The sequence below is a fragment of the Gossypium raimondii genome, chromosome 4, assembly GCF_025698545.1.
Source record: "Gossypium raimondii isolate GPD5lz chromosome 4, ASM2569854v1, whole genome shotgun sequence".
NCBI lineage: Eukaryota > Viridiplantae > Streptophyta > Magnoliopsida > Malvales > Malvaceae > Gossypium > Gossypium raimondii.
The window spans coordinates 13692511-13709970 of record NC_068568.1 but is presented as its reverse complement, the minus strand read 5'-3'; the positions used below and the strand labels follow the sequence as shown (position 1 = coordinate 13709970).

Genomic DNA, 17460 nt, shown 5'->3' with positions numbered 1-17460 from the left:
TATTTAAATAATCTTCTATATTAATCTCTTAAAATCAACATATAAATCTGTGGAAGACAAGGACAAAAGATAAATACAAGTCTTATCCACAATTTCTTTTAAAAGGTTTCAATATCCATCATTTATAACATGTCCTCTAAGCCCATTTGCTTGTGATATTCACACACATTAAAAAAATCCAAGTAAAAAACGTTAACATAACAAAAACACCAAGACTATCCCCAAACAAGTGTTTAAATATCTGTTGAAACAACCTGTGTTGGATCATACATTCAAACACGTATGGAAACACCAAAGCAAACAGCCTTGGTTCTAACATTATTTTTGTCCTGCAGTTTTTCCCATCATCCATTTTACTTTTAACATTCCAAGCATCTTCTTCTCCCTATAAAGAAAATTACAGACTTTGTCACTCTCACATTTGTTTCCAGTTTTGGTTGACTATTCTAGTCACCTATTATGCATTATTTTATTTATCATATTTTTTAATATATATTGAATATATTGTTTTGATCTAGGAAGCTCGGACACGGCTCATCCCTCCTCGTACCGGTGTCATAGGTGTGTCCAACACAGACACTCGTCGTACACGCCCGGATACGTACGGGACACGCCGAAATATGTCAAAAGAAAATAATAAAAAAAAAGAGGTCAGTGATAGCAAGTTAAATTTGTGCTTTTAATGTATTTATTTTTGGCAAATTTTCAAATAAGATGCTACTAAACTTGTGTTTTTCTTATAAGGGATGAAATTGGAGTGCTGAAATTCAAAATCAAACAAAATGGGCTAAATTAGAACGAAAAGTAAAGAGGAGGGCCAAATTGAAGAATTGAAGAATTAGTGTTTAACCGGTTAAAATCATATTTCTGAAATTGTCAAAATTCTATAAATAGTTTAAATTTGATTTTTAGTTGATATTTTCTTAAGAGAAATCTTGCTAAATTTATTATGAGGAATATGTATAAATACTGTGTTGTTGGCCTTTGAGAGACACAATTGAATACACACTTAATTTGGGAATAAAATAATTCATTTCTTTTCTCCATTTTTGCGTGAGTGAAGTTTTGGCATTATACATACTTTTTTCCATTCCAACACTTCAGCTAAATTGCTTCCCAAGTCTCTTCTCCTTCCCACTTACCATCATTTTCATACATCAACTAGTATGATTAATTTCATACTCAACTAGTTCCCTTTTAGCTTTAGCTTGGTTATCACTCTGACAAAACAATCGTGAGATATGAACTCTCACTAAAAACTTTTCAACACGGTATTTGCTATCTCTCCGGTATATGGGATAATATAAATTCGTCCAGTCAGTTCAGTTTCAATTCAAAAAGCATGCGTTAGGTTGGAATTGTTTGGCGTTCAGCTGGGAAGTCGAGTCGGTCGTGTTGTATTCGAATTCGCACGAACAAATTGGCATATCCAGGTAGGAAACAACCAGTTGGATTCTGTCAAGGGAGATTGTGATCGAATTTAAACGACCCACGTAATTGAGGCTATTGATTTGAGTTGGGATTTTTAGATTGCAAGATTGTCGAAATCTTAAATTAGGGCACGAGTCACGTGGTTAGAAACTCGACAAGGGTCGGTTTGCAGGTCATACCGGAACTGACTACACAAGGAAAAGTTGGCGGTCAAAACGTTCTTGGTCACTATAACCACCTTATCGTTTGGAAGGGAAAATCCATTTTTTTCAAAGACCGATTTGAGTTCGAAGTGTACTGAGGCTGAGGCTAAGTTTTAATATATTTAGTTCACTGATTTAATTTAATTCACTTAATTTTATTTTGCAATCATAATTCTGTTTTCATTTTTATTATATTATATTATTATATATATATATATATTTTTTTTTCTCTATCAACTAAATTCTCCCCTTTCATTTATTTTACACTTCTGCACACACAAGTTGAGGGCACGACAGCTGCCTAGACTCAAAAATCTAGTTACAAAAATAAAAAAATTAAAAGTCTCAGTCCCTGTGGGATCAACCCTACTACTATATATTACTATTAAATTACTACTCTATATTACTATTAAATTAAGTTAGAGCGTAAAAAAAATTATATTTAATGGTTTCTATGCCAATTGGACACCGTCCCGACACATGTATCTATAAATGGATAGAGGTCCCGAATTGAAAAACCAGAGTTGAGAATGAAGGTGGAAGCAGAGTTCTGAAGCATTTTAAGACATGAAAGGTTTTTTTCCCCATGAAATTTGTATTCTCATATACATTCGGCTTTTAGATTTTTTCTAGAATTACTCTTTCTATGCTTGATGAAGCAGTCAAGAAAATTGGGTTGAATTTAATTTATGTTTATTAATATTGTTGCTTTCGGAGTGTTTTGGGAAGCCCAAAGGTATTGTTTTATTAATTCAGCAGATATTTAAAATAAAAGTAAAATAAAATATACATTAATGAAAAATATTACTATTTTCATTTACAATAAATAAATATATAAAAATATTAAAAATATTCTTTATTGTCGTATCCTACCGTATTCGTATCGTGTCGTACCTGTATTGCGTGTTCGTATCCATGTTTCATAATTTTTTATATTAATCTCTATATTTATTAATATATATAAAAAATAGATTTCTACAAGCATTTAAATTTAAAATCAATAATTAAATTTTAATAAATATGACATGAGACATTTAAATACACCATTAATAGCTTATGCCTTGTTCATATTCACATGATTGATATTTTTACAAAAAAAAAAATAGTGCTACAGGTTCTTTAATGTTTAATTTATTGGTTTGTTTTTTTCTTAAAATTTCATAAAACAATACCTTAATATTCCTGGATTGAAGGTCAATTTAGTATTACTTCTAAAAGTTTGAGACAAAACATAGTTAAATTTTTGAGCTTTTCAAAATTGCTTTTAGAACAAAAAATTACATCATTATGAAAATTTTAACTTTTGCTGAAATATACTTTTGAGAAATAATACTAAACTAAGTTAAAAACGATGCAAGCAAACGAGCCATTAGTTTTGCATAAATATATAAAAGGAAATTTCTTCACCATGTAAGGCCTAAGATAACATAAATCTAGACTGTGAATGAGGGACAGCATCAATTGTGGTAGCAGGAGAGCAGACAATTTACCAACTAAATTGCATGAAACCATATCTACACATTGTCTTGCAATCTCAACAAGGTTAGTCCCCTATTTGTAAGGAAATTTGAGAAGTTTTTCAGACATTTAGCTCTCCATCTTAATTTCCTAGCTATGAGACACCAGCAACGGTACTAGCAGCGGCTGGCAAGTCTTCCTCCGCCTTTTATCGACATGGGAGAGTTGTAGCATGAGCTTCCATTGATCAAATGGGTATCTAGAAACACAACTATGACTGTTATATCATCATGAAAATGTCTCCTCACCCCTCTATCAATCTTGTTCAGGTCTGAGTATCTCATTTCTCTTTTCTGTGCTGCTTCCTTGAGTGCTGTTTTAACAAGTCTCCTTGCAATTCCCTGCATCAAAAGAAGAGTTAACCCAATGCTCAACCGTCTTTTTTCTGTGTTCAGCCATTTTGTCATGGTAAACTTACATTTCGTGGGCTAGTCTGCACAATTCTAACAGCTTGCTGGTTGCTCAAGTGTTCCCAAAGACCATCAGAAGCAAAGATGAGAAACTGATCATCAGGGTGGAGTTTATGTACTAACAATGACGGCTCGGCACTAAGGATCGGCTTTCGAAACGGTTCATGCAGTCTAAATTTAGGCAGGAGAGGCTCTTTGTTGAATTCTGCCTTCTTTAGATATGCATCACCTATGGATCTTGAAATCTGCAATGATAAAATGGAGGGGATAAATAAGAGACTTAAATGAAAATGATTTCATTTTCAGCTCAGTTTCAACGTTTAGCTTACCTGTATAAGGCCCTTAACACGCCAAACTTTGTGTTTCATCACAACAATCTGCGGATCATTGGGATGCAACGACCGAAGCTCATCTCTTACGGCATCAAAACTTGCATTGTGTTCGGTCGATAATTGCATTGCTATAACTTCCTTAGCCCCTCTTACTGATCTTCCTAAGACTACTCTGGAATCACCAGCATTTGCAATGTATAGCAGTCCATTGCAGATCACTCCCGTCAAACAGCACGATCCGACCGATGCCATTTGCGGCTTAACCAGCCATTGCTTCCTCACAAGGGAAAGAAATTTGTCTTCTGTTGCCAAGAAAGCCTTTCTGAGAACATTTGTTGACATTTCTTGATTCTCAGACACAAATGCTGCAAATCAAGGGAAACATAAATAAGCGTTTGGCCAACCTATATAGAACTGCATAAATGATTAGTCCAAATAAAACGTACACTTAAAATTGCAGAAAAGGTTGTTATTGATGAAGCTTGAAGCCTCAGGTCCACCATGTCCATCATACACACCAATAAAAGTCCCGTACGGACCGGAACTACTCGAACTCAACAATCCCGATTCGAGTTGGCTTTGATCCTCCAACAAACTATTGGCTTGAACCACTGCCATTGAAAAATCTCCATAAACATGTTGCCCCATATCTTTATACCACAGTAAACCATCAAGGCACCCTCTAGAATCACCCTCAATAGATGGTTTCCAACAGGATTTAACCATTTTCAGGTAATCAATTTTTCAGCAAATATATATGTGTTCATAAAACCCTGATAAAAGAAGAAGGTCCCAAGGCTCATTCAGGGATCAAGTTTCTGTTTGTTGTACAATACTAGAACCCCAATACTTGGAACTATATAACCAAGAATTAGACACCATTATTATCAGACCTATTCCGAGACAAGGAAGGACCAAGTTGGGTATGGGCTAACTCAACTGCAGCGTGTGAAGTTGAGACAAGAAAGCAATAGTTTATGTGAGTTCAGAGAATAAGGGGGGGTGTGCTGGTGGCTGAGTACCTTGAATCTGGATTAAATGTCTTTGGTCCCTTCACGGTGTGCCATGTTTCACCAACAGACTTAGCTGGAAAAGCACCTTGGGATTCGATAGAGACAAACTTTGGTCTGAGATCAAAATACGCAACGGATAAGAGGAGAGTTTGGGGTTTTTTTGGCAGATCTTGAGTTTTGTTTTTTTTTTTCTTGGGGAGTCAGAGGAGATCCAAGATGAGAAATAAAAAGAGATTTAAATCACTGGCTTCTGACATTGTTGTTTTTGTTATTGTAACATACTTCTTTGTTGCCTTTCTGGTTTTGTTTAGTCTCTTTCAAGTGGTTTTGCCCTAAAACTATGACAGATTTTATTGCATGGCTGAGATTTCAAGTTTTCGTTTCTGTTTATTTGCAATCATGAATGAATAATCCAAGGTTTTTAGGCAAGTTTCCTTCCATTACTATTTTCATACTTGACCCTTTCCTAAACATGTTAAAGCATTCTTAATTTTAGAAAACTTCTGTTTTCACCATGTAAAGCTTGGGATTCCAACATCATAAAAAAAGAAAAGTGGAAAACCTACTCACATATATATAGATATTTATATATATTATCCTGCAATTTGCGTACACCAAACATATTTCATTTTCTTCCATACATATTAAGGAATATGTGTAAAAGAAGAAAAAGGGTATGATATTCTTTTCAAAATACCAAAGTTTTACTGATGTCTTTGCCTGCTATTAATGATCAAAATCATGTTTAATTATTCTGTTGGCTATGAGTTTGTGATAAGAAATATGAACAAACTGGTTTAAATTGAAAAGAAAGGGAAGGATGGGGGGGTCCATTGCTCTGGCACTGGATTGATGGATATATGTTTGGTAATGGTACACGCATTCTTTCCAGTTCTTGTTCAGCCAGAAACTGGACAGCATGAGATGAGTTTGGCTCACCTTCCATCTACAGGACCATTTTCAGCCATCAACACCATATTTCTCACTGTACATACATTGATGGCCGAATAGCATTTAATCAGTTTCTTGTACTTGTCAACAATGTCACTTTTTTCAGGAAAGCAGATTGGAGGCTCAATACTTACTCGTTTGCTTCAGAAGAGGACACAGTATTTGTGTTTTTAACTTTTAATATGATGTAAAATATGGGTTTCTTCTGTTTTTTTTCTTTCACTTTTGGTGCTTTATATGTTCAAATTCAATGGCGTTAAAGTTCTAGCTTCACCTGTTAATGTGCATTTCCAAGAATGTTGCACACAAAATCCTATCTTAAATCTACAAATTTTTTTTGCAGTAATGTTAAATTTAGCTATGAAGATTTATATATATATATTTTCTCTTTTAAGTTAATTTTATACATTAACCTTTCAAAAGCCTCATATCGTTCTTTTAACAAACATGATGAATAAAACATTAATTTTTAATAATGTTGGCATGACAATTTATGTGGCGATTCACATTGCTTTCATACTAATATAATGCTATTTGTCTTATATATCACGCATAATAAAGAATTTAAAATTATCAAAAATCAAAATTATAAAAAGTTCATAAATTAAAAAAAACATGGAGTATGTGTGGATTGCTATAGGGATTGTCATGTTTAAAAATTAATGTTTTAGTTAATATCTCCATTAAAGAACAACAATTTAACTTTTTTAAAAGTTGGTAGTCAAATTCGACTCCTTTTAAAAGATTAAGAGTCGATTTTAGCTAAAATAATAATAAATATCAAATTGACAAAACTAAATTTGATATTATACTTTTCTTGAGACAAACATACAAATTATTATTACTTGACTAATAATTTGTTTGCGAGGACATACTTGTGATTAAGTTGTTTTATGTTGGTCAAAATATATTGTTAGTTTCTATATTGATTAAATTTGATATTTAGACTACGTTTGATAAACTTAAAAATTAAGTGCGGAAAAAATAAGTACTAAAAAAATTAAAAGTTGAATTTAAGTTGTAAAATCATTAAATATTGATTATAATTAAGTTGTTTAATAAAGGATAATATAATCTTAAATAAAATATTTAAAATAAAGTAAAAATAATTGAATTTATTATCTATATAACTGATAAATAGGTCCCTATCTACTTATCATTTTCTACATTTTTCGTTGAAAATTTTTATCTAGTAAACTTCATTGTGGTTTATCGAAGGTATAGTTAAAACTATTAATTTTCAGTTGATTGAATTTTTTCAACACTTGATCAAACATGACATTAGTTTTGCATTTAAACAATACAAGTTTAAATCTTCTTACTTTTTTTATTTAAAAATATTAATCTAATCATTAACGTTATCAATATGTTCTATCAAAATTGTCTAACGTGACATGTTTATTTTTGTCAATCATCTGTCATGTCATATGAGAGTAGCCTAATTAACCTGGAATTTTTATAATTTTTTTCATAATATAAGTATTGATTATATATTTTTATAGATTAGTATTTAGCACACTAACAATGTACTTTTTTTTTTTTTTTAACTTCACATGGAGAGTTAAAATATAGGCATGTGTCACATTTCATTTGTGTGTGTGTATATATATGGAGTTGTTTCATGTCTAGAAGTTGTCTAGATACAGAAAAATGATAGTCTTACCCTTTTATTGGTTTTGGCGGTATGTGCATGGATGTATTTATGAAGCTAAAATCGTCATGTTTCGTTCTGAAGTGTCATAAGTTGTGTTAAGGAAGGAACAAAGAAAGAGGTAAAAATAGTGGAATGAATAATCAAACTGATAATTGCGACGGAGCAAGTTCTCAAAGCAGGAGTAGTTCCGACGATGACAACGATGTTGCATGATTTGATAATGATAGTTTATTGGAAGAAGGTAGTGATCATTTATTTAATGGTGTTGGCAACAAATTGAACACAACAAGTGAAGCCATTAGGGATGAGGCCCTGTGACGTTGAGTCTTTAAATGAAGAGACATGTGAAGGCATTGGGATGAAGATGATGTCGTTCATGAGGACCCCTTTTTGGACTTAGAATCGGAACCGATAAGAGGAATGTGATTCAATAGCTTTGATGCATTTTCGAGTATTATCAGGAGCATATGCCAAATTGAAAAAGGTTTCAGTATGGTGAGGAGACCACTTTGCAGAAAGAAGTACGTTTTATTGACTTGTGATAAACGTGGCGAAGTTGGTGACAAGAATACGGTAATAGATGATTTAGAAAAGTTTAAAATTTGTTTTTAAACCGAGCCATTGTGATATTTATAGAAAACATGTGCATTGTGCAAAGGCAGCCTACGTCATATTCTGAATCCACTATCCTCTACTATCCTCAAATCCTGAATTGCTTTGAGTGCGGGCTCAAACAAATCGAATCAACAAACATAAATTTTATTTAACTTTCAGCAAGAAAATTAGTTCTCTTTATAAACTAGAAGTATTTTTTTTATAGAAAATAGAATTTATTCTTACCATTATTGTCCAACAAAAGATCTATATTGTAGGTTAATAAGATCTAACTAAATAATATTTTAATATGAAGTATAGTATTCTAGAGAGGGGCAGTGGCACACCCTATATGGGATTAGGATTTGTTTCCCCTCACACATGGGATTGGGCTTTTAAGCCCTCATTGTGTATTGAGTACAATTATATGTGTTATATTGACTTTTATCCAATACTTATAATTTATTCTAACTCAATAACTATTTTTATTATTCAAAATATTATCCAAATAATTAATTTAATTAATTAACTTAACTAAATTAATTTCTCAATTAAACTATCTTCTCAACTCAATTTTAATTTGTTAAAATCATGACAACTTTACCGTATTAGAATCCATGAGGAAAATAATTTAATTATCTTATTCAATTAATTAAATAATAATTCAAAGAAATTAAATTAAAATTTCTAAGTCATTTTTTGTACTTGATGAGAAAACATTTTACTGCAAATAGTGATATATGCGATCTTTTCTCTTACTTATCGTTTCCATTCATTCCATAATCTATCGATTCTATATATAACTTGTTTTGGGTTATCTTAAGCTAGTTGAGGAATAGGTTGGACAAATATAATTAGAGCTTAAATAATTTGCAATTAAATTCTAACTCTTCGCCTATTAATTACAACTTATTTAATCATAAAGTCATTCCACTGTAGTGCCACGACTAAACTCTCCCTTATTATATACCATTACAAAAATTATTCAATTAATGCTCGTCCAAATACCTTGTTATAAGTGTGTTACTTTGATAGGATACCATTAATCTTTTCGGGATAAAATTCGTTTTCTTAATATGATCATATTTCATCTTATAATATCCATCACATCTTTCGATATAAAAAAATCAGTTACTAATTAACACATAGTAATTAAATGATTTGTCTTATAACAAATAATTCGTATCCACATTCCTTTTTCAACAACCATGTCACTACAACTCTTTAGAATATTTTAAGTCAAAAATAAAATCAGTAATAAAAGTATAAAACATATTAGTATGCAGTTGTATTTCTTCACACAATTTTGATGAAATCACATTTTATGAACAATATCGTCCACTCCCATCTTCTCCTTTGAACCTCTTAAAAGCTTTCATTGCGTCACTCTCACTATCGAATGACTTTTATTTAACTCCTATAACAAAAGGAGATCGATACACTCCAAGCTTCTTCCCACAAAACATAATATAAAATTTCTCCAGTTGCTCGTATAAAATTATTAACTTTAGAGATATAGTAATATGGAGAAGACAAATTTGTGTTAAACACCGACAGAATTAGAAGCATCCCTTATTTCAAATAGAGGAGGATGGGTTATTCATATTTCATTTGATGGTCAGAGACGAATTGAAAGCTAATTAGTAACAATTCTAAAGATTTCTCAAAAAAAAAGTAGAGATATCTCTTATGTTACCCGTAATATGTGGATCTTCTTCTATTTAATATTTCTTTTACAAAATAAAAGGGAGAAGAAATCTTATGGAACTATTTTGGGAAAAGAAGAAGGAAAAACACAGAATTTAGAATATGGGTTAATCCCGGATTAAAAAATTTTAAGAGAGAAAGGGAAGAAAATGGACAACTTTTATCCAACTTTCTAAGAGAGAGAGAGCAAAAATACGCTGGTTAACATTTAGTGGGAACTGATTAGCATTAGTTACGGATTTAAAGGGAGAAAATATGGTAGAGAGAGAGAGCGCAAAATTTTATAACTCTAGTAGGGAAAATTTGACATTATGGACATTCTAGACAGATTTGGTTTTATTTTTTTAATATTTTATTATACCTTGTTATCATTCACTAAAGATTCGTTTGTTTACATGTAAAAGGCTTTACGGAAAATATTTTTTGTATTTTTTATGTTTGTTTCACAGAAAAAACTTGGTCATTTTCCTATAAAAATAAGTTTTTTTTCCTATAAACAACTTTTAAAGCGTAAGTCATTTTTAGAAAGAACTCCTCTATAGGTAATTTTATTTTTATGTAAAATTAACTTAAATCAAACTTAATATCCTTATATTGATAATAAATTTTATTTCTATTTTAAAACATCTAAAATATTATATTTTCAATATTATTAAACATACATATCTAATTATTTATATTTAGTCATATAATAAATTATTAATATAATTTATTATTTTAATAAATTATTTAATATTTCAATTTTATTTTAATAATAAATATTTATTACAATTATAAATATATTAATAATAAATATTTTGTAGTATAAAAGTTAAAATATGTCATAAGTTTATGTACTCTTCACAAATTTATAATTTAGTCTCTGTACTTTTTATTTTCAAGAATTTAGTCATTCTACTTTTCAGATTAGAAAATCAAGTTCAATTGCTAAAATTGTTATTATTATTATTATTTTGTCAATTTTGTTGATGTCACATTTTGAAATAAAAATACTCACTAGATAGTCATGTTAACTAAAAATGACATTGTAATGAATTTGAATTTTAAAAATATTTTTAATATATGCAAAAACAATATAAAATATAAATTTATAGATATAAAATAAACTCAATTAAACCATGAAAAGATACGAAAATCTCAAATGTATGTTTGTTTCACTGAAAACAACTTTTATGAAATATTTTTAAGAAATCTGTCAAATAACAGAAAATATTTTACACAAATTCATCCAAACACCAAAAAATATTAACTTTTTCAAGAAAGCAAGTTATTTTTCGGAAGCCATTTTCAGTGAAACAAACAAGGTATATTTGTACTAAATGTTTTGATTTTAATATTATAAAATTCTGATACTCATTTGGAGGTGGCTTTGCCTACTGGGCTCATTATTTGAGGCCTTGTGTTCTTGGCTATTGGATCTTCGGGTTTAGCCCTTCTCACTTTTAAGTCATCCCTCAACCCCCAATTAATGCCTCCTCATTTTTTTAAAAAAAATAAAAAAATACCTCAAAAAATTCCAAAATTTTTATTATATTTTAATAGCAACAATTGATGTTGATTATTAAAAAAAATATATAATTGAGAGTTGTGAATATTCAAATCGATATATGTGTTGGGTAGTTGTATCTTTACAAACATATTACTTTTTTTATAAATAAAAATCGAAAGACATTAAAAAGAAGTAGAAATAAAATATATGATATTCATCAGTGCAAAATGGTTATAGTTATTATATCCTCAAAAACGAGTGAAATGAAACACGTGATAAGGTGCATGTGAATCCTGGCACCGACCAGACTGCAATAATAGACGAGGCGAGGGAATACGTGTATTCATGTTTGTCGGATTTCCATCCATCACTTTTGTTTTGCTTAAACAAGGTTTAAGCCTATACTTCATTATTACACTCTCATTGTTTTGGGCTTTTCAAGAATTGGTTTGTAAGCATTGCCAAGATTTTCCAACCACTTTAGACTGCAAGTTGATTATGTGACACCAGTGAGTAAACAAAACAAGAGCCAAGGCAATGGAGGGAAACCATAAGAGGCACACTCTCTCAACCCTGTTTTCTTTTTGTTTTGTAAAGAAAAAGTAGTCTAGTGATGAAATCATTACAAAGTTATTTAAAATAAGAGTGACCCAAATGCGACCCTGAAATCTGATCCAACCATTTTCACCTCACTTGTGAGCTAAAGTGGAGGAGGATATGAAAAAGTTGATGTGGCCAAACTTTGGGGGCCAACTCAATGTACTCACATCCCCTACATCACATGCTATGAAAGGGAACCTTTTACCAACAAACTAATCTTATCAAGGTAATATAAATATACAAACTACAAGCTAATATATTATGCACTTTTACATTATATATGCCATGCCATTTTGCTCCAATGCAAGCAAACAAAACATCTGTCACTTGCTGTTTTATTATCTAAAATGGGACAATAATTGGTGTTTACATGTATGAATTCAAGATGGCCCCAACCCTAATCATTTGTCTTCTTTCCATTGTGTTCTGAATTCTTTCCCTGGCATGCCTTAGATTATCAAGAACTTCACCTATACTTTTGCTCACTTCTATGTTTATCTCAGGTGCTACCTTGGTTTCTGGGAGATTCAAAGGAACTAATGCCAATGAGTTATCAACATACTCATCATCCTCACTAGTCTCATTTCTTCCATTCATCATGTTAATCTCCATTGTTGAAGCTTTCAAGCTTGAACAACTGATCAAATGAATGGTATTAAATGATCTTGATTATAGTGTATTACACTTGGGATAGGAGTAGAAATGAGGGAATCAAAGTGAGTACCTTGTATCAGATTTAGTACTAGTCCCTGGAGGAGTTGAATTTTCTTCATTGGAACAAATTTCAAAGCTTTTTATGGATGGATTGGTGTCTGATGCACTTCCCTCCACATTTTTTAAGATTTCTGGGACTGCATCTTGAGGGTGTTGAGTACCTGAACTGCTTGCAGATGAAACACTAGAGACTGTAGAGCTCTCAGATGAACTTGACTTCTCTGATTCATCTAAATTGGGCAATATTTTTAGGGATTCAAGCTTCTTCTTCAACAACTTGAACCTCTTCTCTGCTTTGTTCCTTAACTTGGTCTCTTCTTTCAGCTTGTTCTCAAGTTCTAGCAGCTGCAGATTCAACAACAACAAAATAAACGTCATACAAAAAATTCAGATCTTTGCTCTTCAAAACATAATCAAAATGTTCAAAACCCAAATTGAAAGATCAAAAAACTGACCTTACTTTCCATAAGTTGAGCATCTTGTTTTGCAATCTTTGATGCTTGTCTCTCAGCAAGGAGCCTCCCTCTCAAGCATTCCACAGTTCTCATCCCACCATCTCCTCCCACTCTCTTTTCACTAAAACACAAGGAAACCCACCTTAGATTCTGAAGCAGGCGACAATCACAACTTGAAAAAGAAAAAGAAAAATGAAGAACCCACCTGCATTTGATGTCTTCTTTGTTGCAAGCAACCATTTGCATTGTACACTGATCTTAACTTGCAATGACTACGATTCTTGAATGTCACCAACAACAGATCAGAGTTGACTAAGAAAATTGTACAAAAAAATGGCAACAAAAGTAAGCTTTAGCCTGCAGTAAGCAATGGGGTTCTTCTTCTTGTTTTTCACCTTTTTTTTTTTTGGTTCAAAATTTGAAATTTGTTTATGTTTCCCACTTGGAAAGAAGAATCTTTACCGATGGCTCCATCCAAAAAAAAAAAAACCTCAGTCAGCTAGCAGTGTTGGAAATCCAAGAGCAAGGCTTGCTTGGACTCTTTCCCGTCGTCCCCTCAATTGGCTTTATATATTTCATCCACTGAACTATAGAATGTGTCCATTTACGGTAAAAATATGAGATACTTCAAAAATATATATAAGTAATTTAATCTTTGTAAATTTTAGACAGAATATGGAATTTCAACCCCAACTTTATTTATATTTCTTTATTTTTATCTCATTAGTCTTGTTTTAATTCCATTTTGTATTTTATGTTAGCATAAGGAGGTTTTTTACGTCCAACCTTCCTCTCTTTTTCCATTTTTATTTAAGGATTGAATTACACTTGATCAATTAAATTAATTTTTTGAAATTTCATTTATTTTTATGGTTAAAACAGGTTCTTATATGTCGAGACATGCAACGTATCACTGTTTGGTTTTTTATTTGACATATCAGGTTTAAATAGTAAAAATAGATCAATTTACTCTTTAATTCAATGAATAAAATTAATTTACCCTTTTTTAGTAGAGTTACAAAATATAATAGTATATTTACACTAGTTCTTGGATTCATTATTCCGATTTTGGTTTAATTTTAGATATGATTGGAAACAGAAATCAAAATTGTCTCAAAGATGTATATTCAAACATAGAAATTAGATGTTATAAATAAATACCCTAGGAAACAACAGATAATATGACATGCGTAGCATTTATTATTACAAGCATTTTCAAATTTTGAAACAACATCACGGGCTTTCTACCTGCTTCTGTCACGTGATCCCCCTCATATATCTTTTTCTTTCCCTCTCTCTCTCTCTTTTAATTATCCCAATTCTTATATAATTAATAAAGGCATGGGCATGGGCATGGGCATGGGCAATAAAGTGAAAATGGAGTATAATCATATGGCATACTTATAATTACATGATTCCAGAGAATGGGAAATTGGCTTTCACTTCACTCAAACAAACCCAGTTTTACTTATTTTACACTGTTTCTTTATATATATATATATGTTATCCGTACCAACATATCTTTCCCTGTGATGGATATGAATACCCAAATCCTACAGCTTTAAGTACACTCATCATCATCTCCTGGACCTCTTTCTTTACATTGAAGGAAAGGAGGCCCAACTGAAGCAGGGTTAGTAAACCCATTTGACCCTCATATTCTTACCCAATGAGCCCATCAATTAATGCCTGAGTGGACTAGTTTTTTTATATCTTCAAGCTATCTTACCCCAAGATGAGATTCAAAATAAGGTGAAAAGTACAAGGATTTAAATTGCATTTTGTCGTTGTAAATTAGTCCTTCTATATTAGATTAAAGAGTAAATTGGCCTTTTATTAAAAATTTTGTCCATTTGTACCATAAAAAGTTAGCGTGGTTGAGAGAATAATTAGATAGCGACATATGGCATGCCACATGTACCTGATGCCGACATGCAATGACCAATTTTTAAAAGTAGAAATAGACAAAACTTTTAACAAAAGAAAAGTTTGCTTTTTGATCTAGCGGACAATGATTAGTTTCCCATTTTTTGAGTAAAGGGAACAAAATGTAATCCGACTTTTAATATAGGGACCTTTATAATATTTTTACATTCAAAATAATAAGAATGGTGAAATATTAAAATGAAAGTAAAATATGAGAATAATAATAAAAAAACATTAAATTAAACGAGTATGTAAATCCATTGTATATATGCAGTGTTATTAAAATTGAAAACTCGCTTTTTATAATTTATAAAATTTTAAATTAGTAATTTGGTCTTCAAAAATAATAAAAGTTTGATTTAATATTTTAAAATTATAAAAATATAATTTATTAAAATGATGAAATTATATTTTTATATATAATTTAATTCTGACAGGAGGTTAAAGTAGAACAACAAAATTTGTTAATTATATAAAGTAAATTTTTATGGATAGATACAGAATTAAATCAGTAAGAGGGTATGATAGTATAAACCCAACCACATGCGTCCTTGTCATTAAAACAAGTGATCTTCATCACCCAATTCATCTCAGCCTTTCACTATGAAACACCTCCCCATTCCCCATTACTCCAAATATCCCCTGTGTTACCACTCATATACAATCATGTCCATTCATCATCAACACTTTTGCCACTCGCCTTGACCAGGATTCCCCACAGCCGTTGGATCTCTCCGAATATATCATCACTGGGAAGCTGAAACCTGCAGCACGGGCAAGTGTTCCTCTTCTTCACCCATGGCAATATGCACATCCAATGGAACAAATGCTGGCAGGGGAACTTACACACGTCTCTCCCTTCTCTCATCTCCTCTTTGCATATCACGCACTCAATGCCACCCCCTCTCACCTCCACCGCTGGCAACGCCACCACCGCCGCCGGTGACGCCGCCACCTCCTTCCCTTCCTTCCCACCGCAACCCATTATCCCCACAAGCCTTTTGCACCTCGTCACCATTTCGATATACGGGATCAAAGCAGCACCGTCGAAGATGCCGGTGATGCCGGTGATCTTTAACGTGGTGTTAGAGCATATACTAGTTAACACTTGGCGCCATTCATCGTGAGGTCTCTCGAGCGCTTCGGGGTTATCATGGTATGCTTCACACAGGAACAGTAGGAGGACCACGGCGTCAAGGTCGCGCTGGTTTATAGCTGTGGAAGGGTTTGGCAGCCGCAGTGGTGGAGGCTGGAAGTGACGCGTGAGGTGGTGGAGGGAAAAGAGGAGGTGGCGGGCAATGAGAAGGGTCTTTTGGGGGAGTGAGAGAGTGTGGAGGCGGTGGAGGGTAAGAAAGAAGAGACAAGGGGAGGAGAGGAGGTGGCAAAGACGGCGGCGGTGGTGGAAAGAGAGGGAGAAGATGGAGTAGCTGAGATCTGAAAGCTGAGAAGGGCCGAGAGTGGAGATTGCCGCCATAATTGTCGTCTCTTCTTCCATCATCATATGGGATCGTGTGTTTTGGAAACTCTCTTTAGAAACGCGTGGGAGTTTTGATTACTGCGGCTTTTTATGTCAAAGTTTTGGCCCATTACTACCTTTTTTATAGGATAAATAATTTTATATTAAAAGAAGTTTTATTAAATCCAAAAATTTTATAAAAATTTATCGAATTAATTATTATTAATGTAGTTACATCTTTTTAATTATTATAATAATAATGTTATTAAGTCATCTAAATTTATCACAAATAATTGAATATGTGTTGTCAGTCCATATAGGCATTAGAGTCATAAAGAGAGAGAGAGAGAGAGTCAATTTCAACTCTATTCTTGTTCTAATTTCTTTATTTTAAAAAAGAGGGTATAAATAAAAGAGGAACTAATTTCTAGATTTTAAGATTTCATATCCTTAAATTCTTTTTATCACATTTATGAGAAATTTCATGAACACCCTTTAAGGAGAAGAAAAAAATGAAGGAGACTCAATAATTAATATACCAATTACAAAGAAAATTGGACAAAATGGGATCTACAGATGGAGATTTGATTGAACATTAATTGGATTTAGAGGTTTGGGTAAGCATGTGTGTGTTTGGTACCAAAGGGGATGCTTGAATAGCTAAGAATGTAGGGTTTTTTGTCCTAAAGTTAATGTCTTGTTAAAACATCATCGACATCCCCCATTTCTTTTCATTATCTCTTACAACTTTGATGAGAAACAAAACAAGCAGAAAAGAAAAAGAAAAAATCTTGACCCATCCCATATCATTCAACTCCATCCTATTGTCTATTGCAAGCCAATGTCTTTTTTATATGAAAGTGGTCATAATTTTGGAATATACTATATGAATCCAACTTTATTAAATTTTGGGTTTATTGCAATCATAATTGAAAAACTCGAATTAATAGTTAAATTGGTTGGATCTTTAATTTTTGATATTGAATCAAATCATATAATCCTCTCGA

General features: G+C 32.1%; 3 protein-coding genes and 1 long non-coding RNA gene across 6 annotated transcripts; 1 reads left to right on the top strand and 3 right to left on the bottom strand.

The window, feature by feature from the left end:
- The first annotated feature begins 291 nt into the window (after positions 1 to 291).
- Positions 292 to 1046, top strand: LOC128040520 (uncharacterized). Its single transcript, XR_008195056.1, has 2 exons — positions 292 to 650; positions 745 to 1046. It is a non-coding gene; the product is annotated as an uncharacterized LOC128040520 (long non-coding RNA).
- Positions 1047 to 2986: 1940 nt separating this feature from the next.
- LOC105768178 (probable protein phosphatase 2C 38) lies at positions 2987 to 5218 on the bottom strand. Its single transcript, XM_012587953.2, has 4 exons — positions 4341 to 5218; positions 3892 to 4259; positions 3571 to 3807; positions 2987 to 3493 (listed from the first exon to the last, which is right to left on the bottom strand). Exons 1-4 carry the CDS (start codon positions 4618 to 4620, stop codon positions 3269 to 3271), a joined length of 1110 nt encoding a protein of 369 aa, XP_012443407.1. The 5' UTR covers positions 4621 to 5218; the 3' UTR covers positions 2987 to 3268.
- Positions 5219 to 12101: 6883 nt separating this feature from the next.
- On the bottom strand, positions 12102 to 13636 carry LOC105768179 (uncharacterized). 3 transcript variants are annotated; one of them, XM_012587956.2, is made up of 4 exons: positions 13277 to 13636; positions 13072 to 13192; positions 12627 to 12961; positions 12102 to 12420 (listed from the first exon to the last, which is right to left on the bottom strand). In XM_012587956.2, exons 1-4 carry the CDS (start codon positions 13315 to 13317, stop codon positions 12402 to 12404), a joined length of 516 nt encoding a protein of 171 aa, XP_012443410.1. In that variant the 5' UTR covers positions 13318 to 13636; the 3' UTR covers positions 12102 to 12401. The 3 variants fall into 3 exon arrangements, with proteins under 3 accessions (XP_012443410.1, XP_012443408.1, XP_012443409.1); XM_012587954.2 differs by having other exon boundaries at positions 12102 to 12539; positions 13277 to 13621; XM_012587955.2 differs by having other exon boundaries at positions 12102 to 12539; positions 13077 to 13192; positions 13277 to 13296.
- A 1802-nt stretch (positions 13637 to 15438) lies between these two features.
- Positions 15439 to 16569, bottom strand: LOC105768181 (E3 ubiquitin-protein ligase SGR9, amyloplastic). Its single transcript, XM_012587957.2, has one exon. It carries the CDS (start codon positions 16496 to 16498, stop codon positions 15662 to 15664), a length of 837 nt encoding a protein of 278 aa, XP_012443411.1. The 5' UTR covers positions 16499 to 16569; the 3' UTR covers positions 15439 to 15661.
- Positions 16570 to 17460: the final 891 nt, after the last annotated feature.